Genomic DNA, 25,398 nt, shown 5'->3' on the forward strand with positions numbered 1-25,398 from the left:
CTAAAGCCTCTCAGGTTTCAAAGTCCTATTAAAATATGAGACAATTAGTGGGCTTCCAATTAAAATAAATTGTAAAATAGAGGTTTTATCAATTTCCAATTAAGTATAACATGAAGGAAGTTAAAATTCATCATGCTTCTTTACTTATTAGTTACATTTGTGAATATAACCTAGGAAATTATCCTTGATCCAAAGAGACATTAAATATAAAGATAATTGTTAAAGCATCTTGTGGAAGGAAAAAAATTAAACGCAAACATATGTACAGTAGGGAATGTTCCTATATGTTGCCTGTAAATTTATATTATGGAATTGTCAGTGTGGTGTAATCACAAAATAAAGTAGAAACTCTGGAATCTATAGGCAATGGAATGGAAGGAAAAAAATAGCAAATGTTTAAAGTGATTTTATACCTTTTTACCATATTTTTTCTCCAGATATAAATGTAGTCTCACATTTTATCAGAAAAAAATTGCTCTAACAATAGGGAGAAGTACATTATAAATTTTGTTTAAAATATCTTTTAAATTAAAAATGTTATGGCAATACATGTTTAAAAAAACTCACATGATACGTATGTGTACAAAAGAAAAAGGGCAATGCTCTTGTCTCCCCAGATTATCCCCAGTGTGATAGAAACTCTCATACTTTCTTCTCTGCTCGTACAAATGGTTTTTAGATGCAGCAATAGGAATACTATTGTTTTGCTTGCCTTTTTTCTGACACTGTACCTTAGACATTGTTTCATGTCAGTAAATGCAAATCTGCCTTTGTAATGGTTGTATTGTATTCCTTGTGCCTCATTTGTAATTGAATGTCTTCAACCTTTTGCCTTTAATTAATGTACAGTCTTGTATCTGTGTGTATACATTCTTGCACACATGTATAGATATTTCTGTTTAGTTTACTGGGAATGGATTTGCACACATAAAATTGTTTGCTACACGTTGGTCCTCAACAAAGTCATTGTTGCAATCTTGAAGACCAAAAAGCTTTGAGTATCATTTAGTGGCAGGATCTGACATGAGCCTGTATGATGCAAAACCTGACCTGTTTTACGTTGTGGTCATGCCAAACCTGTGTTATTCGTAGAATGTGAATGTTCATCTTACTACAGGAGTATTAATGGTGTTGATTATTGGGTACTGCTGGGATATCATAATAGATCCTACTGGAGATATCATAATAGTATATTAAACCCTTTTTAAAGTCTGAAAAACACATGTGGCCTTAGAGTTTTTGAATAAGAGAATTTTTCCTGTCACTATGTACATTTTCAGCAGTGTATGAACATGAAAGTATTTTCTTAACCATAAAATTTATGAGTGTGTTAATGTACTAGAAATGGATTAACCGGTTTATTGGAATATTCTGTTTCCTTGAATAGAGATCTATGCTGGGGACGTAGATATCTCAAAATCCAGAGTTTGCTTGAAATACCTTAGGAACATTGTCTTGTTACTTGCACATGGTCTGATATGAAGTCCTAACAACCTGTTTTCTTGCTGGCTGTGGGTGAAACCGCCATTTCTTTTAGTTCAGGTACTGTGTTTGGTGTACAAAACAACAACGAAGTATCTATACTTGGTGTAAAAGGGTGCTTATAAGAGTAGCCTGGAAAATGAGACCTACTGAGGGGGCATCAGCATTATGTAGTCTTTGCTGTTTAAATTACTTCTTTGTTTTTGAGTGGAGAGCATGTATATTTGAGTTTGCATTGATTTAAATGTCAGACTATTACTTTAATATTATTTTGTAGGTTTTTCCTTCTTAATCATATTGTAACTAATTATGATTTAATAGTAATCCTGCACATACATATCTTTTTTGTTTGTCTTGTAGTTGTTGTTCCATGCTTGATACCTCTGGGGCAGAGGTTGGCATACTTTTCCTGGGAAAGGGCTACATGGTAAATATTTTAGGCTTTTCATGTCATATGGTCTGTGTATCAGCTATTCAGCACTGCTCTAGCCCAAAGGTAGCCACAGACAGTGAGGGAATGATTGTCCCATAAAACTTAATTTGCGAAAACAGGTGGTAATCAGACACCTGTTCCAGGTGCATACTTTCCTCAGTGCATTAATGAAATGGGGGAGAGAATGTTAAGGCTTCCTTTTGCACGTAGTAGGATTTTTGTCTAGGCAATGTGGTCCTTTGCAGTGGCTTGTATTGGAATAGGTTCTGAGTGTCTCTAAGAACTAACTCTGCTGTGCCAGTGATTGTGAATCCCAGGCTTTCTCTTTGTACAGTAATAGAGTACTGGTTTGAGCTTTTGGTTTCTGGATTTTTTGACTGTAAGCATATAATTATCCTAGTTATATGCTGGTACTTTTTTGATTTACCCTAGATAAATTATTTTATTGGTTTGTTTGATTTATTAATGGTTTAGAGCAAAATAAAAGGAAGGTAAATCTGGTAAGCCACTCGTTATCACAGATTAGGCATAATGTATAAATAAATGATATACATAAATGATTTTGTTTTACCTGAAATAAAATACCGTATTATGGCTTATATGTCAACCACCCTGAGTTTTTATTTAAAAATCTCTCAGGCATGAAGAAGAGCACCGTCGTCGTGAAGAGGAAATGATCCGACACAGAGAACAGGAGGAGCTGAGGAGACAGCAGGAGGGCTTTAAGCCAAACTATATGGAAAATGTAAGTAAAATACTGGTTAACTAAAATGATTTTACATTGTCAGGTGGATGATATATATTTAGAATTCTTTAGATTCTGCTTTATATAGTAATATATTTTCTAATCTTTCTGAATTTGTCATATTTATGTTAAACTAACGAATTTCTTAACCTCTTACAGGTAATAAATTAAAATTAGTTTCTGAAGATAATCATGCTTTATGAAATGAATATTAAATTTTTCTCCATTTTACTTTATCTTTTTTTAATTCCTACTAAACTAGGAATCTTGATAAATTCATCATCTCCACTTGACTGATTTTCACCGTTGATATTAAAAATTCTTTAGTTTGGTAGACATATAGAAAAGTAGAAGTAGTATGTGCTCATCACTCAACCATAACAGTTATCAATACTTAGCAGATCTTTTTCATCTTTAAGTATACCCACTTTCCCTAATTTTTTTTATATGAAATCCCTGACTTCATATGATTTCATTTGTATTTCAGTATGTATCTCTAAAAGATAAGGACTCTCAAAAAATGTCTTTATCATATCTTAAAAATTGCCAGTTATTTAATATTAACTAGTAAAAGCTCCAGTTCGCCCGTCTTACTTTTTTTTTTTTTTAAAGTAGTTGGTTTCTTCAGATCGGTTGGTAAATCCAGTCATTTTAGTCTATAGGTTTTCTCTCCCTCTTTTTTTCCTTATTTTTTTTTTTAGAGAAACAGCTCCTCGTATAGAGTATCTCACGTCCTGGATTTTGTTGACTGTATCCTTGCAGTGATGTTCAGCAAGTTTGTTTATGCCCGAATTTCTTGTAAACTGGAGTTAGTTCCAAAGACATTATCTGACTCAGGGTTTTGATTTGGGGGGGCAAAATGGTAGGGCAAAAAAGGATACTTCAAGTAGGTTATAACCCACAGGGTCTTAATAATAGTTAACAGAGTCTCATTGTTCACCTTAGATGAATGCCAGCTTAACAACTCACTCTAAAAAATACTTACCAGTATTTTTTTCCTCTAGCTGTTCAAAAGCCATGATTCTTTAGTAAGTAAGTTCCTGAGGCTAAATGTATTAATTCCAGTCATTGGTGTCTTTTCTGACTGTCTCTGTCCCTGTTCTTTTGTCCCTGGAAAATTAAAAAAATACTTAAATTAAAATGAATACAGACAGCAAAATAAATCCTGAGTAGAATATCAACAAGAACTTTTTATCTTACCTTCCATCAAGTAAATATCCTTTGAATGAAAATTATATGGCATTTAAATTCAGTTAGAAATTTTCTTATTATTTATAAGTCACACTAAAAGTTTAAATTAATAGATTTATAAATCCCATTAGAAAATTAGTTGAGTACATTTTGAATTTTCTTTTTGAATAATTTCTAGCATTATTGCAATTCTCTTTTCCTCTTGGATGCATAGCACTTGCATAGTGACATATTTAAATGGTGGTCTTCTTTTTCATAGTTACATTTGAACATAAATCTGTTGGATTTATCAATGTGAGGATATTTTATGATGTTATAAAAGAATGGAATTAAAAAAAATTTTCAGGCGCATATATTTTGAAAACTAGCGTTTTTATTTAAAAATACAGTCAAGATGTAAACCACATGTGATATATTTCTTAGGGAAATTTTATTTCATTCTATTGAGGATTAGGAAATTCTTCCCAGTTCTTTCATGTACCTCAACGTATCGTTTCTTAAACTGCCTGCTTATAGTAAAGTTGGTGGAATTAGCTTTCTTAATATTTCTCTGGCATACACTTCCTGTTCTTGGAGCAAATGTGTAACTGTGTGGAGTGATGTCAGTCATTTAGGGACCAGAAGGAAATGATTCAACAAAATACTCTGTTAGACTTAAGTTGGCTACATCATAAGCTTGATTGCAGATTCTCTTCATTCTTTGAAGTTTCAGTTTTACAAAAACTTACACCAGTGTTTTTTAATATGTTCAGTGGTATTTAATATAGGTATAATTAATAAAGGACAACAGATGGTTTCGACTTTACTTTTCTATTGAAAAACTATTTAGAAATGTTGCTACAGTTTAAAATTGAAATACTGCAAATTCTTAAAAACATTCGAATGTTTCAGAATCATTTTAGTGGTGGGTAAAATTTTATAGATAGCCAAGGAACTTTGAGAATAAACAAATTAGATATTTAAAAATATGACAGATTTATTGGCATTTCAAAAATAGATCATTTATTGTTTCATAAGTATACTCTTAGAAAACTTAGATGATCAAATATTTTAATATTAAGATATTTTTAAGTAGTTACTTAAAGTATGTGTTGCATATTTGAAGCATCATAAGATTAATTTGGCTGGAGCAGAGGTCTGCAAACTGTAGCCTGGAACCTCCACCCATTTTCATACCACCCTACCACAGAGCTGAGGATGGTGTTTACATTTTTAAAGGGTTGATGGACAAGAAAAAAAAAAAAGACTACTAAACAGAGTATTTTTGACCCACAAAACCTAAAATACTCCTTGGCCCTTTATAGAAAAAGTTTGCTGAATCTTGGGCTGGAGAGTTGGTGACTTTTTTTTAAAATTAATACTCATGTTAGGCCACAAAGTTACTATGTTCTTAATTTTCTGGAAAGGAATCATAGTATGTAGTAATGGAATTAAATATCTAGGGGAAAATATAGTCTTTGTTCTATTTTTAGATATTTTTGAGATTAGAAATTATGAATAGACACAAGTTTTTCGTCATTTTGGTATCAGTTTTATTTGGTTCCTAGCTCCATAATGCTTATTAATATAAACTAATCAAGCACTAAAGAAATATTAACAAAAGCTCTATACTAGTCTTGACTGGTTTGTGTTAATAGAAGAAACATTGAGGCCATTGTTGCATTAGTTATTCTTCATTTTTACTTTGAAAACTGTCTTTGGGAAAAATTGTTAAACAATTTTAATGTTTGTTTTTGTTTTTAAAAGCTTTGAAATTAGGCCCTCTTATGTGCTTCTCTTTTCTCACTGTTCAGTATAAAGGGAGGAATCAAATGGTAAGTGTTCAGCTTGCCTGGGTAATAAAAGTCATGTAGGTTTACTTGGTTCGTTTTAAGATGCCACCTCACATTTCTTTCTAATACTCCTTTTAGGAATATTCCAGCACAACTAATAGTATGGGCTTTTAAGTATAAAATAAATACTTTGTCTTGAATAATATATATATTTTTTAATGTAACAAAAGACACATCTGGACTTCCCTGGTGGTCCAGTGGTTAAGACTCCTCACTCCCAATGCAAGGGGCACGGGTTTGAACCGTGGTCGGGTGACTAAGATCCCACATGCTGCATAGCGCGGCTCCTGCCCTTACCAAAAGAAAAGATGCGTCATGTCTGGTCATGGTTTTTGTTGTTGTTTTTTTTTTTTTTTTTTTGGTTAGCTTTCAAATTTATCATAATATTATGACATACATGTGAATATCTATCTATCTATCTATATTTTTTGCGGTACGCGGGCCTTTCACTGCTGTGGCCTCTCCCGTTGCGGAGCGCAGGCTCAGCGGCCATGGCTCACGGGCCCAGCCACTCCACGGCATGTGGGATCTTCCCAGACCGGGGCACAAACCCGTGTCCCCTGCATCGGCAGGCGGACTCTCAACCACTGCGCCACCCGGGAAGCCCCACGTGTGTATATTTTTAAGAGTTTCAAGGATATGCCAGCTCTTCATCAGTTAGAAGCTGTCATTTTAATTTCATACCTTATTCCTCCTAAGAGGAAGTCATGCTCTTTGGTAATAGATCTGGTAATTATAGATTAAACATGTTAGTTTTCACTCCTGTAGCATAACACATTTTTGACTCCCATAACAATGTATATATTTTTATTCTGTGCCTTAATTGCATTTAGGTTTATCTTTACCATAGTGTATTTGAACCATTTTCTAGATAGTATTTACTAGGTTGAAATTTTCTACTTATCGCAGTTTTACAGCTTTTGAACACATCACAGAGGTTATTCTGTTACAGTAAGAATTTGTGAGACTGTTTATGGTTGTCTTGTGACTTTTTACTATTAGGTTGTTTCACTTACTGTAGATTCAGTAGTTTAAACATTTAAGTACTGCTGTGTGCTAGTCTTCATTTGTGGATGCAGTTTGGTTTGGAGTACAGGGGAGATTTTAATTAGAATATTTTTAAAACGCAGTTTCCTGGAGTAAACTTTGTTTTCTTGGAAAAATGAGTAAGTCATAAAATGTCTAAATGTCATTCTGGCTTTAGTAGTTGCATCATGTAGTTATAAAAATACTTTGATTAGGAAAATGGGGGCAGTGCTTAGATTGGATGCTACTTTGTTTTAAAACTTAAGAAGTTTCTTTATCTGGTATGGTAAATATTAATGTTTGGTTTTTAGTGAAGAAGAGAATAGCCCTTCATATCTGTTTTAAGATATATACATGAATTGATATGGAATAACTTTTATTCCTGTTTGAGTAGGTGAGACTGGCCCTCGAGAAATGAACACGTGCATAAAGACCCGAATGTGTTTTATATACCAAGGCAGTAATTTGACCCATGTCAAATCCTTAGAGGTATTCCTTTGTAGCTCCTGGAATTGTTGAGCAGAGAGGCCACAGCAGATGTAGCCTGGCTAAGAGGGTAACACCTCTTCCACGGTAGTGTTTCAAGTTGTGCATCATAAGCACTCAGGGAGCTTTCAAAAAATGTGGGTTCTCAGGTCTCCGTCCTACTTAATTGATTCATTTGTGATCCCAGTAGATTCTGATGGGTTGTCCATTGACAGTTTCGACTAAATACTGTAGTTTTCAATCTTTGCAGCACATCTGTGGAACGTAAAAAAGAAAAATGCCTGAGATCTAATCCAGTGGGTCTGGGTTGGAGCCATGGGATCTGCATTTTAAAAAGCCCTTCAGCTTGCTTATTTTCCTTGGCAAAGATCGAAAACCACTGGCCATATGTTGCAGTGAGACATATGTTGAGACGAGAATAGTAGTAGCAGTTGAATTTTTTATGGGACCTGGGGAGTTTTAAGGGAGAGCTCAGGGTCATTGGACAAGGCAGACACAATTCATACAGTTAACAGTATAAATGGCACAACATTCTCTGTGAATCGCGCTCTGTGGGATTTTGGTGTGGCAACTTTTAGTTGGGCTTTCATCCTATATATGGAAGGGAGTATTATCTCAAATGATACATTAATTTTTAGTTTTTAAAATATTTCATCTGGACTGGAGGTCTACAGCCTAGGGTAAGCCAGGCCAAATCTGAACACTGCCTATTTTTTTCTGAACAGTTTTTTTGGAACACAGCTGTATTTAACTTATGTGTTGTTTTTCAGTGTTTTTAGAAGGTTTATTGAGCAGAGTGCCTCATATCCTAGAACCTTGGTTCTTGGTTCTGAAGAGTCCAAATTAGTATTCAGAAGGTTCATTAGTAGTCATGGTTATAGATCAGCAGAAGTTATGGGAAGAGCTGCCACATTGGGCCTGTTGTTTAATTTTATGCCAGTCCCTTCCTGCTTCTTGAGTGGGTATTGTTTCTCTTATCATCATTCCTTGATTTAATTATAACCTAACCCTTCCCCCCATGTTCGCTGTACAAAACTCAGGGCAGAAACTGTAGCCAGTAATGAACTTTCATTAATAGGTGCTGGCAGAGCCAACCGATCCCAGGTGTCACTTACTAATGAGGAGGTACAAATACGTTTTCTGAAATAGTTTGTGAATTTTTGAGAGAAGCTGCCATTTTGTGGTTTTAACATGGCCATCACTTCTCTTTTTCAGTAAATTATTTAGCTTTAACAAGTAATTTGGTTGTATTGAAGTAGAAGATTGCGTTATTTTGGAAGGCTAAATATCTGACACATTTGAACAAAGGACATATTTCACAGGGGGTTTTTATAGCCTCTTCATCATCCTATGGAAATAACTGAAGAATTATTTGCTGTAGTGTTTGGAGTCAGATTTAGGTGTGGGAAGGTTATTACCTATCACTGGTATAATGGCAGCCTGCTTCTGATGGTTTGGACATGATGGTAAAAATCAGAATGGATAATAACAGTTATACTGCAGTGGCCTCGCATAGAATGTTGTAGTTGTGCCCAATTTTTTGTTATTAATATGTTTTATTTATTTACTAAAATAATTTGGTTTCCTACAATGAGCGAAGAACTTTTCTGAATATTTAAGGATGGTACATAATTGGAACTTAGACTTTTATCATCAAATGAAAACAAAGATACATGTTTATAATGTTAACATATACTCTAGGAAGTGATCCTTAGGATTGTGATGATTTGGGGCAGTTGTGTTGAAGATATAATACCAATTTTAACCAGCTGTTGAAATCTTTGATCACTTCTCAAAAGGATTATTTAATAATTTTAATAATATCTAATTATTTGTAAGGAAAACTTTAAAATTTTCTTTTTTAACATCTTTATTGGAGTATAATTGCTTTGCAATGGTGTGTTAGTTTCTGCTTTATAACAAAGTGAATCAGCTATACATATACATATATCCCCATATCTCCTCCCTCTTGCGTCTCCCTCCACCCTCCCTATCCCAGCCCTCTAGGTGGTCACAGAGCACCAAGCTGATCTCCCTGTGCTATGCGGCTGTTTCCCACTAGCTATTTCACATTTGGTAGTGCATATATGTCCATGCCAATCTCTCACTTTGTCCTGGCTTACCCTTCCCCCTCCCTGTGTCCTCAAGTCCATTCTCTACGTCTGCATCTTTATTCCTGTCCTGCCTGTAGGCTCTTCAGAACCATTTTCTTTTTTCTTTTTTAGATTCCATATATATGTGTCAGCATATGGTATTTATTTTTCTCTTTCTGACTTACTTCACTCTGTATGACAGACTCTAGGTCCATCCACCTCACTACAAATAACTCAATTTCGTTTCTTTTTATGGCTGAGTAATATTCCATTGTATATATGTGCCACATCTTCTTTACCGATTCATCTGTCGATGGACACTTAGGTTGATTCCATGTCCTGGCTATTGTAAATAGAGCTGCAATGAACATTGTGGTACATGACTCTTTTTGAATTATGGTTTTTCTCAGGGTATATGCCCAGTAGTGGGATGGCTGGGTCGTATGGTAGTTCTATTTTTAGTTTTTTAAGGAACCTCCATACTGTTCTCCATAGTGGCTGTATCAATTTACATTCCCACCAACAGAGCAAGAGAGTTCCCTTTTCTCCACACCCTCTCCAGCATTTATTGTCTGTAGATTTTTTGTTGATGGCCATTCTGACTTGTGTGAGATGATAACTCATTGTAACTTTGATTTGCATTTCTCTAATGATTAGTGATGTTGAGCATCCTTTCATGTGTTTGTTGGCAATCTGTGTATCTTCTTTGGAGGGATGTCTATTTAGGTCTTCTGCCCATTTTTGGATTGGGTTGTTTGTTTTTTTGATATTGAGCTGCATGAGCTGCTTGTATATTTTGAAGTTTAATCCTTTGTCAGTTGCTTCGTTTGCAAATATTTTCTCCCATTCTGAGGGTTGTCTTTTTGTGTTGTTTATGGTTTCCTTTGCTATGCAAAGCTTTTAAGTTTCATTAGGTCCCATTTGTTTATTTTTGTTTTTATTTCCATTTCTCTAGGAGGTGGGTCAAAAAAGATCTTGCTGTGATTTATGTCATAGAATGTTCTGCCTATGTTTTCCTCTAAGAGTTTTATGGTGTCTGGCCTTACATTTAGGTCTTTAGTGCATTTTGAGTTTATTTTTGTGTATGGTGTTAGGGAGTGTTCTAAGTTTCATTCTTTTACATGTAGCTGTCCAGTTTTCCCAGCACCACTTACTGAAGAGGCTGTCTTTTCTCCATCGTGTATCGTTGCCTCCTTTATCAAAGATAAGGTGACCATATGTGCGTGGGTTTCTCTCTGGTCTTTCTGTCCTGTTCCATTGATCTATATTTCTGTTTTTGTGCCACTACCATACTGTCTTGATTACTGTAGCCTTGTATAGCCTGAAGTTTGGGAGCCTCATTCCTCCAGCTCCATTTTTCTTTCACAAGATTGTTTCGGCTCTTTGGGGTCTTTTGTGTTTCCATACAAATTGTGAAATTTTTTTTCTAGTTCTGTGGAAAATGCCATTGGTAGTTTGATAGGGATTGCATTGAATCCATAGGTTGCTTTGGGTAATATAGTCATTTTCACAGTGTTGATTCTTCCAATCCAAGAACATGGTATATTTCTCCATTTGTTTATGTCATCTTTAATTTCTTTCATCAGTGTCTTATAGTTTTCTGCATACAGGTCTTTTGTCTCCTTAGGTAGGTTTATTCCTAGGTATTTTATTCTGTTTGTTGCAGTGGTAAATGGGAGTGTTTCCTTAATTTCTCTTTCAGATTTTTCATCATTAGTGTATAGGAATGCAAGAGATTTCTGTGCATTAATTTTGTATCCTGCTACTTTACCAGATTCATTGATTAGCTCTAGTAGTTTTCTGGTAGCATAAAATTTTCATCCAAACTCGGACAAGTGAATATGAGTACTATGTAAAATTACTTTTTTTTTTTTTTAACAGCAGGCATAAAATAAGCTGTCTCAGGCAAACCAGGATGTGTGTGTGGTCACCCTAATCATATGTTACGATTATAAGTAGCATATTCCCCCTCTGTTTTATCATTCACGGTTAGGAGTCTTTTGAATGAATCCAGATTGAAATGGTTACCATGTCCTTTATATTCTTTAACCACTTCATCAGAGGACACTTTGTTGGACTTAATTATTTCTATGTCATATTAGATGACTCTAGTGTCTTCATCAGCCTTAGCTCCCATTAGAGTCACAGAGGGGCTCATATTCCACAAAAATTCCCATATCCCTTTTTCCCTCCTGGGGAGTGTGTATACTCAGCACATACATAACTTTCCCTGACTACTCACCCCAGCTGTGATCCTATATCATTTTTAATATGATTCTTTTTTAGTACTTATATTGCCATCTAAATATTTTCTCACAGTTGTCCAGTATTTGAGCCCTCTTGAGCTTTTTGAGGTCAGGAATCTTGTATTTGTTATATTGTAGTTACTGAGATGTAAATTGGGAGAGTTAAATAGTTGCTTGATGTCTTCTTTTTCAGATGACAGCGTGCAGCTCAATCATAGTTTTGAGGGTTCTTTATGAGCCACCAAACCTCAGTATTTTTATTTAATACTAACATTTCAGATGTTCAGCATCAGTGGTTTTGAAACATAGGTGGCATTGAAACACACCTATTGATGTATTTCTGTAGAGTTCATAATGGAGTCACATTAGTAAAGAGTAAAATTTAAATTTATTTATTTATTTATTTTTGGCTGCATTGGGTCTTCGTTGCTGCATGCGGGCTTTCTCTAGTTGTGGCGAGTGGGGGCTACTCTTCGTTGCGGTGCGTGGGCTTCTCATTGCGGTGGCTTCTCTTGTTGCGGAGTACGGGCTCTAGGCATGCGGGCTTCAGTAGTTGTGGCTCACAGGCTCTAGAGCACAGGCTCAGTAGTTGTGGCCCGTGGGCTTCGTTGCTCTGCGGCATGTGGGATCTTCCCGAACCAGGTCTCGAACCTGGGACCCCTGCATTGGCAGGCGGATTCTTAACCACTGCGCCACCAGGGAAGCCCAAGAGTAAATTTTAAACAGTAAAATAACCACTTTTTGTGCTTGGTTTTCAGCACACGTAACTTTTTAGTATTCAGATTCCACTTGACTATCCCTTCAAGATAGTTAGTCTTACACAAAGACTGGAGGTTCCCTTTAGTAGGAAAAATTTGTTCCCTGTTTTTCCTGTGTTCAAAACAGTCCTGAGCTTCATAGAGGATACAGAGGGGAATCAAGCGCAGAGTCACATCTTTGAGGATTTTAGAGTATTTTAGGGACCGGGGACCTATGTGGGGTAGGTTAAGAGACGCAGCTAAAAAGTTCTGAGAGTTTAGAGAAAATTGTATGCTGGAGAGTGAATGTGTAGTCTCTGCACTCTTCTGGGGCTCTTTGGGTGCATTTTAAAAACTGATGTGATTGGTTTATTATTCCACTGTGTTGCAGGTATACCTCTGTCTTTTCATTTGAAATGGTAAGTTCTTCTAATCTTACTTGGTTCAGAATGGTCAGATCTTGTAGGTAACGTTTACGTTTTTAGAGGGGTTGGAGAAGAGGAGAGTCAAGATTGGCGAATACAAGTGAACTAAAGTGAACATGTTTTTGAAATGTCCACTACATGCAATGCAAACAATAGGAATTTTGTTCAGTAATTAAATAGCTTGAAGTAATAACAGAAGGTTCTAGGAAGACATAAAAACTTGTTGGTTCTGCTTTGTGATTTCTTGTTGTAATATTTAGAGCTCCCTACAGGAGTTCTCCTACACGGGGATTATGTAAAAATAAATTTTTTTTAGGCCAATCAGTATCCCGTATCTTTTGTACTTCATGTTGAGGGCATGAAGCTCTGTAGTATCACCTGAAATGTCAGAATTTTTCTACCAAAGCGAACTAGATAAATGTGAATATCGATATCCATGTGTAATTATTAACTAACTGCTAGTGACAGGGAGCAAAAAACTTGGGTTTGTAAGCGTGCTCTGCTGATGAAATGCATTTACTTCTGTTTGAAATTTCAAGTAATTTAGAGTAAAATGGGTGAGTTTGCCTCTTTGTCTTATGATATCCTCCACTACACTGTGTACCACGTTTCAAATCCTGTCTTTTCTGGTTATAAATTTGCCACAATTCTCATAATATATATAACGTCTTAATTTGACGTATTATTGCTTTTTCTAAATCCTGCTTTTAAACAATAGAAATGCTTGTATAGTAGTTTAGCTTATAATTGTAAATTTTAAATAACTTTTTGAATTGTATTTAGTTATTTAAATATTTTAAATATTACTATATTTTGAATCTGTTGCTTTGAGTTATCTACTTAGAAACAATATATAATTTGTCAGGATTTCAAAGCTTCTGGTAGACTGCTAAGATAACTTGTTTTATGTCTAGTATCATGAATAGAAAAAGACACTCTCCTCTTTTAAATACGTTCTTAATCCTTCATACATTGGAACACATGTGCTTTGTTTGCTTTCTTCTGTTGGTGGGACCGATTTGGAATTGCTTCTTATGCAGCTTATATTTGCTCTTTAATCTTTCATTCCTTGATCTGGCCAGTCATGATAGTTGTTTTGATTTTGATATGGAAATGTACTGGGTAAGAGGTTACAGGTAAAGAAATGCAAACCAGTCACCAGTATTACATGTGCCTTGGTAAGATGTAATTGAAAGTAGTCTGTGTTGTAGTCGGTATTCAGATTGCTGATTTCTTTAAGAGTTTGGGATAAAATAACTGAATTTGAAAAATAATTATATATATTCCTAATTAATTTCAGTTTTTAAAAGCAGCTTTTCAGAGGGAGTTTGCCATGACAATTGAAAAGGATAAACTTGAAAATGTCCCTCAGGTATATAGATTAGAAATAAAATTCTAAGCTCAATATAAATTTGTTTTAAAAATTGATTTGTTTAAAATATTTATTCCCTTCTGTCTCTTGATGCATGCTAGATTATGTGTAGTTATATTTAATTCATCTTCAATTAGAAAACCATCCTATGCTTTAAAAAGTGGCAATTAATTTTGCTACATGGTCAGTTGAATTTGACAGTGACCTCAGAACAATCTGTTTACAAAGTTACCTGAACCAGGCTTTAAAAATACACTGTTGGGGGCTTCCCTGGTGGCGCAGTGGTTGAGAGTCCGCCTGCCGATGCAGGGGACGCGGGTTCGTGCCCCGGTCCGGGAGGATCCCACATGCCGCAGAGCGGCTGGGCTCGTGAGCCATGGCCGCTGAGCCTGCGCGTCCGGAGCCTGCGCTCTGCAACGGGAGAGGCCACAACAGTGAGAGGCCCGTGTACCGCAAAAAAAAATAAATAAAAATACACTGTTGAGTGAATGTAGTTTAAGAGGCGCATGTGTTTAGCTTAATCAGTACAGTAAACTAAGGATAAAGCCCCCTACTTGTATTTGTGGTTCCTTCTATTTCTGATTCAATATTTAACAAGTAAGAAATGTTTATTATTTCATGACTAAAACTTGTGACATAAATTAAGATATAATTTATTCAAAAAGAAACATTTTTAAAGTTTTTAAAAAGTAAATTTTTTAGAGTAGTTTTAGGTTCACAGCAAAATTTAGCAGAAGGGACATTTCCCACGCACCCCATTCACCCCACGTACGTACAGATGCCCTCACATCAGACTCCTACCAACCTCAGATTCCCACAGCATACAGGGTGCACTTGTGTCTTACACATCCGCATCACCAAAAGTTCATAGTTTACATTCGGTGTTGCACACTCTCTGGGTTTTGACAAATGGAAAATGACACGTACCCACCATTCAGTCTCACACAGAGTAGTTTCACTGCCCTAAAAATTCTCTGTGCTCCACCTGTTATTCCTCCCTCCCCATAATTCCTGGCAACCACTGATTCTTTTCCTGTCTCCATATTTTTGCCTTTTTCACAATGTCGTATAGTTGGAATCATACGATATGAAGTCTTTTCATACTGGCTTTTTAGTAATATGCATTTAAGTAAGGTCCCTCCTCTATGTTTTTTCATGGCTTGATAGCTCATTTCTTTTTAACATTGAATAATCCGTTATCTGGATGTACCACAGTTTGTTTATCCATTCACCAAATGAAGGACATCTTGGTTGTCAGTTATGAATAGAGTTGTTACAAATATCCGTGTGTAGGTTTTTGTGTGGACATAAGTTTCAGTGCCTTTGGGTAAATAACGAGAGGCGTGATTGCTGGATCATAGGGTAAGAGTATGTTTAGTTTTGTAAGAAACTGTTAAATTGTCTTCCAAAGCAGGCATACCATTCTGCATTCCCACCAGCAGTGTATGAGAATTCCTGTTTCTTCACATCCTCACCAGCATTTCCTATTGTCACCATTTAGGATTTTGGACATTTTAATAGATGTGTTGTGGTAACTGTTTTGTCTTAATTAGCAGTTCCCTGATGAAATGTGATGTAAAGTTTCACTTAAGCAATCATAAACCTGAGGAACGTTTCCTCAATACTCATGGGGGCAGGCATTTTAGAATGCAAATTGAAGGGAAAAACCCACTATAAATTTTATATTTTAAAGATTGTCTTATGTTACTTAAAATATCCCCCCCCCAATATAACAGTGAGTGATATAATGTCTTGGAAAGTGTTGTTTTTTATTACTTGAATTAAAAATGTTAAGTCTTCCACACTTTCTCTGTTGGTTATGTTGGAAAGTTTGCATGCTATTATTTGAGCTCTATTAATAGGAACATTTCTTGTTTCCCTTTTTAGTTTATTAGAAGATTAATTTCTTGATGCACACCTTTCCATAACTTAACACTTTTTAAATGAGTGGATAATTTCTTGGCAAAGTGGCCTACTTTTTTGTGATTTTAGTTTTCTTTATACCTTTTTTTTTGGCCGTACACGGGCCTCTCACTGTTGTGGCCTCTCCCGTTGGGGAGCACAGGCTCCAGACACGCAGGCTCAGCAGCCATGGCTCACGGGCCCAGCCGCTCCGCAGCATGTGGGATCTTCCCGGACCCGGGGCACGAACCCGTGTCCCCTCCATCGGCAGGCGGGCTCTCAACCACTGCGCCACCAGGGAAGCCCTGTTTATACCTATTTTTAAAAAATATTTCACATAATTGATTTTTGTTCCATTCTTGTAAATATGTTTGTTACCTAGTATTTCCAGATGCTGACAGCTTGTTTGTTTTCTCCAATGAATGTTTGACTAGCTATCTAACAGTCTTATTATTCTTGTATGTAAACTTCTCTAGTGAAGGAAAAGCTATATTTCCAAGTGCTAAGAGTAATTTATTTTTAGGAAAATTTCTAGGAATATTTAATGATAAAAAGGTTGAATATTGTTACTTGCCAAAACTTACATGTTTCTCTAGAATTATATTTCTTTTAGATTTAAAAGTTTTATTTCAGCATTTTTATATCAGGATTTTTAGCATTTTCTTTATTAAGACATGGAACCTAAGTGGCACATTGTGATCCTTAGAAAATCCTTAGAAGTTTCTTTAGAGACATACATGAGAGAGGACTTTATGAATTAAAGAAGAATGATGGTGGCTGTTAGGACTTAGACTGATCAGTGTGTGAGGTGAGCACATTTTGTCATTGACTGCAGAATGTTATTCCAGTTGATAATTACATAGAGTCAATATTTGTTTAAATTAGATTACCTAGAAAAACCATAAAATATCTTCAAAAATCACAGATTGATATCCTGAGTAGTAAGTATTAAAGGAAAAAAATCAATATTATACATAAAATAATGTCAGGTTCTGCACATTGGGGTATACTGGTTTAGTTAATTTACATTAGTGCAAAATTTCTGCCACTTTACATTTTCACGAGTAAATATTGACTGGAATTTAAAAACAGTGGTTATCAAACTTTTTGGTTTCAAATCCTTTTTTAAAGCTCTTAAAAATTATTGAAGACCCCAAAGAGCTTTATGTTTAGGTTATATCGTTGTTCACCATGTAAGAAATTAAAAGATAAATTTAAAAGAATATATGTTATAGTGGGAAGAGTGGCCTTATTTTTACATTTTTTTTGAAATTTCTTTAATGCTCAACTTTGTGTAGTGGGAAGAGTGTTATTTTACTGTTTTACAGTGTTTGGCTTTATAAGAAAATGACTGGCTTCCCATATTTGCTTTTGCATTATTCCACCTATTGCAAAATGCTCTTTTGGTTAAAAAATACGAAGAGAATCTGGTTTCACATGGATAAGTAAGTGGAGAGAGGTATATATATTTTAACCTTTTCAGCTAATTGTGAATATTGTTGTTTGATGCTGCAGTGAAACTTGACAAGCAGTATTTTCTTAAAAGTACTCTTTTGCATTAGAATCCATTGGTCTACCTTTGAGTGGATCTTCTCCCTATGCATGAGTTTGTAATGTCATGTACTGAGCTGAAAAATATTGACCAGTTGAGTTACACAAATCATAAAAATGTTAATGTATTTTGTTATACAAAGTTAGAAACAAATCACATTTCTTAATATCAGCCACTCATCAGAAATCACTGCCAGGTACACAGGTCACTATTTGGTTTGTCTGTCAAATGCTGTCTCAAGTAAAAATCTTGCTCCAAGAAAATGTGTCTTATTCAGCTTTCAGCCCAATCATAAGAATGGTTTTTTTTTGAAATAACCACCATATTTCAGAATGCAGCAGAAATGCTTAATGTATATGTTTTGTTGCATAGAATAATAATAAGACATGTACCTAAAGTTAGAGATTTAATAAAATTAATCATTTTTACTGCTTCATCCAGGTATTCATAGTTGAAATTATTTTTTTTTTAATATAAAAGAGTGTTTTAATTCTTGTCCTTATAAACTATAAAGACAATCATGATTTGGAAATGAGACTGTACCAAACAATGGCCAAAGAAGAATTGTCCATTCTATGCCTTCTCTTTGTCTGGTCACTCGGAAATACGTTATCAGCTGTAATTGTTGTTGCTTGTTATCTCACATTATTTTTATCCATATATTCACCATAGTCTACCTTCCCGTCCACATAAATTCGAGACCCCTTTTTCACATACTGATATGCCACATCTCTGAGGCCTGGTCAGAATACTGAAAGTCTGTGCCGTGTTTTTGACTGACCTCACCCATTTGGTGTGCTTCATTTTCCCCGATCGGCCACATCTCATTTGCTGCCAGAGAAAATATTGTGACAGGGTTATTCTTTCCACCTGTCTCATGACAGGGTCCTGACCTACTCGATGAAGTAACTGAACACGAGTCAGAGATCTTTTCAGAACCAAACTGGTAGCTGTTTCAGACCCATGTCTTAGAAACTGATGAACTACCTGTACTGCTGTTCTTTGAGGACTTCCCTGGTGGTCTAGTGGTTAAGACCGTGCGCTTGTACTGCAGGGGCACCTGGGTTCAATCCCTGGTCAGAAAACTAAGATCCTGCATGCTGTGGCTCAGCCAGAAAGAAAAAAAAAAAAAAAAAATCCAGCTCTTTGAAACATGGCTTCTGTTTTCTTTTTTAAAATTATTTATTTATTTGTTTAAAAAATTATTTTTTGGCTGTGTTGGGTCTTCGTTGCTGCACATGGGCTTTCTCTAGTTGCGGCGAGCAGGGGCTACTCTTTGTTGGGGTGCACGGGCTTCTCATTGCGGTGGCTTCTCTTGTTGTGGGCTCTAGGCGCATGGGCTTCAGTAGTTGCAGCACGTGGACTCAGTAGTTGCAGCTCGTGGGCTCTTGAGCGCAGGCTCAGTAGTTGTGGTGCACTGGCTTAGTTGTTCCGCGGCATGTGGGATCTTCCCGGACCAGGACTCGAACCCGTGTCCCCTGCATGGGCAGGGGGATTCTTAACCACTGCGCCAGCAGGGAAGTCCTGTTTTATTTTCTTACAATCTAATCTTCAGTCTTTTCTGGATGCTCGGCTGGGACAGCCATAATTGAAATCATTTAAATGTAGTTGTATTGTAATGTCTAGAGTACAATGATTACTGGTAAAAATTGAACGCCAGTGCCTTGGTTTGTGCTGAAACACCAGGATTTTTGCCCATCATTGCTCTTGCACCATCCCTGCGAGTGTCTCAGTGAAAAGCCCAATTAGACCAGTGTTAGAACTGTGTTCTAATAAAGTAGTTTTGAGTTTGTGCACGTCTTGGATGTGTCTTGGGGACTCTCTTCAATCCAGGGACCACACCTTGAGAACAACCTTTTTGTTGATGGAATGCTGCTTTGATATGCGGCTTTGGAATCAGTTGTACTTTACTTTCTTTTTGGGTAAATTTAGGCATATTTCACTGACCAGCTTTCAAGAATACATATGCAGAATTCTTTTTCTTTGTTTTTCCATAAAATACAAATTAACATTTTATTATTCAATTTAAAGGCAGTGAAATGTGAGAGAGGTTTCAGCTTCCTGGGAAATGAACTTGAACAAGAGAAGCAAAATGTGTCTAACTAGTAGACATGGGTTTTTTTGGTTGTTTGTTTTTGTTTTTTAACATCTTTTTTGGAGTATAATTGCTTTACAGTACAGAATTCTTTTAATCAAAAGGCACAGTCTCTTATAAACATGGTAAGAATACATTAGAAATCTTGCCTTTTGTTAGTCTTGGAATTCTTGAAGAATGAAGGTGCCCTGTGAAGAAGAAAATTCTGTGAACTCTATTTTGGCAGAAGTTTATAGGTCAGCTCAACCACTTGCTACATGTATGACCCTGAGTAAGTTATTGAGCAGGTCTATGACTCAGTTTTATGATCTCTAAAATAGGATAACAGTAGACCTTCATAGGGTTGCTATGAGGATTTATTGAATTAATTAAAATGGAGTGTTCGTCATAGCTTTTATCATTTTATATTGCACTGCAGTCTTTTGAGATTTTTACATATAAGTTGTTGCCTGTTAAAGCACAATAATTTTTGGTAAAGTAAAGCATCATTAAAATTTGTATTATAAAAATATCACACATGTATCAGTTCTAATTTAAAATATATTAGAAGAATTCTTAGGAGAAGTGAGGGCCTTGTTTATGTATTGCTATTGGGGTGGGTACATAGTTAAAGTGCGCTTACTCAAGTGATTCTCCTTATTGATATTTGATATATCAAGTTATAATGAGAAGTACTGTCTTAATTTCTGTTGATAACACTACCCTTAAATATTACTTCTGCCTCTTGCATTTTACTAGAAGTATGTAGTAGCGGGTTTATAGAAAGAATAACCTTAAAATATGACTAGGAAGCTAGGATGTTGGGGTATTTAAGGGGGTTTGAAAATTGAAGTCTCAAAGAGTGAGACTAATAATTACTCTCTGTTAGTGATTAGATATTGCCTTTCTAGTCTTTCATAGTTAAGACAAGTCAAAAAATATGTTACACCTTTGTCCCTAAAAATGTTGGGGCCATAAAATCCATGTATTTTACTCTCTGGTGCTGGAGTGCAAGCAGCTCTTCTTGAAGAGTATCTCTTATAAATAGTACCTGGAAGATTTTGAGTATGCGCAAACAGTCCACACTTTGTCAGTAGGCTTTGCTGATGAGGAAATGACAACTTGGTTTAATTTATTGATAATAGTGCTAAGTGTGATTAGAGAATAGTATTTTCCCTATAATTGCAAAATTATATGAGTTCATCAGTAGTCAGTTTTATAAAATAGCTTTTTTGCTGGTCAGTAATAGTATCCATTAATCGTCAAATGTTTTATGATGAAAGAAATTTATTTTTTGGAAAGTTAAAAGTTAGCTTTGGGAAAGCTTTGGTATTTACGTTTTCTAGGCAATGAGAAATGTTTCTTCATGAAGCTATTATGTGAGTGGTATTTTTCTCATATCATAGCTTTATTAAAGGTTAACTTTTGAGGCATCTGTTAGGTTAGATGGACAGTTGATTTGCTGCTTAGTGGCATTTATCTATCATAGGCTTTTATTTCTAGCTTTATAGGTGTTTTTCACTATATTTTAAAACCAACCCATTTTATTAATAAGACTGCTTTTAAAAGTAGAAAAATGATGCTTTCTTTAGATTTAGACATTGCTACTTTTGCCTCAATGTTTTTTATGATTGCTACATTTAACACACTTGTCTGGTATTGCACAAGATCATTAAATAGTAGTGTAAATTTCAATTATGATATGTTGGGTAATTTCACCTAGAGATTTCATTGAAGTTAATTCTATATAACTATTGTTGGTAAATGGGTTTCTAGGAAGTAGTTTCTATACTGAAACTTAAAACGTTTTGTACATTTGTATGGCTTTTTATGTCACAGGTAACCTCAAGAGCATTTTGTTTCAGAACTTTCCAACTGTGTAATAACACTTTTATTTTGGTTTCCAAGAAAAATTCTTGTTCAAATAAAGGAAGCAAAATTATGTTGAGCTTTCAGTAATTGTGTGTAGTGGAGGCTTTCATGGTATATCTGTAGGTCCTGGGTGAAATAATACTTGAGTACTTGAATAAAAATGCAAAGGTGAATTATAATATTTCAAAAATGAAAATTGTCTATAACATTATTTTTGGTTTAGTACCCCACAGCTGCTTGTGTTGTGTGTTTGAATACATTTGAATACGAAAGTGGTAACGGTCATTTCTGTTTTAAGACTTTAGAGACCTGGGAGGGAAAAATAGTTGGTCCTGGTGGTCATTATTGTTAGATTTTTCTTCTCTTAGAATCTAGGCATGTGTGTATGATCTCTAGGGATAATAACATTACAAATATCCTGTAGTAGGTTTTTTGTATGACTCATTGATAATATAGCAATATAAATTGGGTGCTCTAAGCTCTTGCAGTATATTAATTAAGCCTGGGAGACTGAAGTTTCTTTTCAGTGTTCTTATTAAGTAAATGATGTTGGAAATTTAAAAATATTTTAATGGAACATGATGTCGCAATTTATTCTTTTCTTTTTGATTTTAGATGGGAAATGTAAAGTCCTAAGATCGATAGGTTGACTGTGACAACTATGTTTACTTACAGAGAGAACAGGAAATGAGAATGGGTGATATGGGTCCCCGTGGAGCAATAAACATGGGAGGTAGGGATTTGAAGCAAACCCTTCTGTCACTTACTTGTCATTTTTCAGGGACGTGTACATGCTATTTGTGTTATCTACATATCAGTAACAAACAAAAATTTGCAACCAGTGTTTGTAAGTGGTGAAATTTCCTACATTTATTTAATGAGAAAAAAAGTACCAGTATATTAAAAATACATGCCTAGGAAGAACATTTTTATTTTGTTTATTCTTAGGCTAAAAGAGGTATTATGTTTTAATAGATATAACAAAAAGAAACCTGTAAACAGGTTTTGAAATGACCTGAAACTTGTTGAGTCATCACATGGTGTAATAAAGCTATGTTGTTGCATTTTAAAAAATCAGATTTCTTGCCTTGAAATTGGCTTTTTTATCTTGGAATTTTGATAGTTTCTGAGTTGTAGTGTATATAAACTTTTTGAGAGTATTTTATTTCTATTTTAAGATAATTTTTTGTGTAACTTTGAGGCTATTTTTATTCCTTTTACTGAATGTTTAACTTATTTTGCCCTAACCCACAGTATTGTGCACAGAACTGCACTGTTCGGAGACATCTATGACTTGTCAAGTAAATGAGATGTGTCTTGCATATTTAGACTAATGTGTATGTTTAGAGTTGATGTGAAGTTTTTAAGAAAGTGCCTATATTAGCATCTTTAATATTGATTGCTTGTATAACCAGGTTGTTAGGGCAGCAATGTCAAGTAAATAGGCTAAGGGAAAAATAAGTATGGGATGTTTTCATATGTCTTATTAAGTTTGAACTGTCATACGTTTGAAAATTAGGTAAATAATAAAATTTTATATATTAATTTCACATTGTCCCACAGAAGCTGAGGTTAGAATCTTTATATGAAGTCAAATGTACATATTGTTGTAAAGATGACATTACCTTAACATTCCAGTGTGCATCACATGCACTCCCACTGAGGAAATCCAGATTGTACTTGGAATGTACATGTAGTATGTAGAGTAAGACATCTTAAAGCCTCTAATATGTGGATCGAGCATTTTCCATGACCAAGCACCCCTCCCCCATGCCAGTTCCGTTGCCATTGCCAGTTAGATAATCTAAATCATTTAACACAATTGCTGTTTACTTCGTCACTTTTCTTATCTACCAAAAAGTAGTTATTGAGCATCTCTGATATGCAAAGGAAGCACGAGACATAACCCTTAACCAAAAGAGCTTAATTGTGAAGTTAGTACAATGGATACATGAAAAAAGTTAGTGCACCAAGAGTACTTGAGAAGTTCTAAATTAGAAAGCACAGTTGAGGGTCTAGTAATGTACAGGTAGTTCAGTATTTATGTCTTTTTCAAAGTAAGTTGTGGGCTGGTGTATAATATAATCCAGTTGGATTTAAGGATTTTAAGTGTGTCATTAACATCAGAACCAAACTTGAAACATTTGTGATGTTTCAGAGACCATGAAAACATTCTGACTTTCTTACTTGATTAGCAACTTTATTAGAAGAAATGGGAGAATGTACTTTTAGATTCCTTATTTAGTGAGGAATTTAAGAGAATTAAAAATTTTAATGGCATTTTATTCACCAGAGAACCATATTTACATTTGAGCATTTAATTAGCTCCCCTAACATCCACGCCATTTAATTTTCTCCTCTTTACATTTTATTCGAAGTGAGATTTTATCCTCATGATAGTTATGGATCCATGGAGCTACAAGTCCTTATCTTGCAGTTGAATGTCACTGTTAAGTTGGTAGATTGTCATATCCTGTCAAGTTGCATGGATTAAACATGACAGATTTTCTGGTCTGTTACCAGTGTGTATGAAGTGGAACATAGTTTATATAACTGCTTTTCAGGGGACCAGATAATTCTAACATTCCTTAGATCTTTAAATTTAGTCTAATTACAGCCATCTGGTAGAAGACATAGTTACTAAGTCTACCTCAACTAATGATAGTTTTAAATATTTTTCATTTATTTTATTATACCCATACTTGTATAGTTATATTCGTATCTCATAAGTTAGGTGTGATAATTATGTTCTATTAAAAGAGAAGAAAAACCACTAATCCTTGATCTGTTATTTTTGGGGAAAGTTGAGGTAACATTCCTCCTGGATACTGTCTCTACCCTTCCTCATTTCACTTATGGGAGATGTTGTGGAAGACTAGTAAAAATTTTTCTTTATAGCTATCTTAAGGGAGTAGAAGTATTCTTGTGTAGTTAAAGTGTAGATTAACTAACAAGAACTTCGGGGCATTAAGGAACTACTTCCTTCCCTAGGAAGTGGCTGGGGTCCTGGGGATTGGGCTCAGAAGGAGCAGGGGTCTGTTGCTAGGGGCTGGCAGGGAGTCAGATTTCTTCCTCTCAGCTCCCTGGACCCAGTCCTGTGCCGGTTGAGCTGCATTGGGTGCTGTGTAGAGTTGTGAGTTTGAATGAAAACTGCCACTCCTATTATGATGTGTTGTTGCGAAATTGAGTTCTGAATGTCATGAAATTAACTAGATAATGAAATACTAGAAGAAAACTCAGAATCAGTCTTTGTCATGAATTTTTAATGATAAACAAGTATGAGTAGTTTAAAAAATTTTTAAGTTCAAAGAGGATACCCAAAAATGTTGTATTTGAGGCCATTATAAATGTGTTACAGCTTAAACATTATTGCAGTTAACATGAAGCAGGTGGATGGATGTCTTTTGATGAAAAAATTTGAAGTATCCAATTGTTCTCATCTCCAGAATTTCAGCATGTTGAAAAAATTCAAACAGCTGTATTAATATTTTATCTGTATTTGGTTGCAGTTGCTTTTAGAAATAAGTTTTGTCATGATGAATCATTTCAATTTTTTTGTTTGTTTCTATTGCATAGTTCTATATAAAGTTAAAAAAGAGTACCTCCTATAATTTTGGGAGATGTTCAGTAATTATATAAAAGCCAAGAATTTATTTACAGTGAACTTTGTGTGTGTGTGTGTGTGTCTGTGTATGTATGTATGAGGACATGGTTTCTCCCTTCATAATTTAATATAATTTTACATGCTAGTATTTTTAGTCATGACTGTAAGAAAATTAAGTGGTTTCCTAAGTGCTAATCCTTTGCCATTAATTTAAACTGGTAGAAAGTTGTCACCACTCGTAAGGGAGTATTTGGTTAAAAAGCAGACTACAGCAAATAATACTGATTTTTTAAAGAAAACTTTCAAGCTTTTATAGTCTCAAATGT

The 25,398-nt window shown here is 35.1% G+C and overlaps 1 protein-coding gene and 1 pseudogene across 1 annotated transcript in view; one reads left to right on the forward strand and one right to left on the reverse strand.

Moving 5' to 3' along the window:
* Nucleotides 1–25,398, forward strand: part of PSPC1 (paraspeckle component 1) — a 58,089-nt gene that overhangs the window by 29,678 nt on the left and 3,013 nt on the right. The window contains exons 6-7 of the mRNA XM_067713862.1: nucleotides 2,555–2,660; nucleotides 22,144–22,201. Coding sequence (XP_067569963.1) covers nucleotides 2,555–2,660; nucleotides 22,144–22,201 — 164 coding nt within the window. The remainder of the gene's footprint in view (nucleotides 1–2,554; nucleotides 2,661–22,143; nucleotides 22,202–25,398) is intronic.
* LOC137211455 (single-stranded DNA-binding protein, mitochondrial pseudogene) lies at nucleotides 18,041–19,458 on the reverse strand (annotated as a pseudogene).

The sequence above is a fragment of the Pseudorca crassidens genome, chromosome 18 (genome assembly GCF_039906515.1).
Source record: "Pseudorca crassidens isolate mPseCra1 chromosome 18, mPseCra1.hap1, whole genome shotgun sequence".
Lineage (NCBI taxonomy): Eukaryota > Metazoa > Chordata > Mammalia > Artiodactyla > Delphinidae > Pseudorca > Pseudorca crassidens.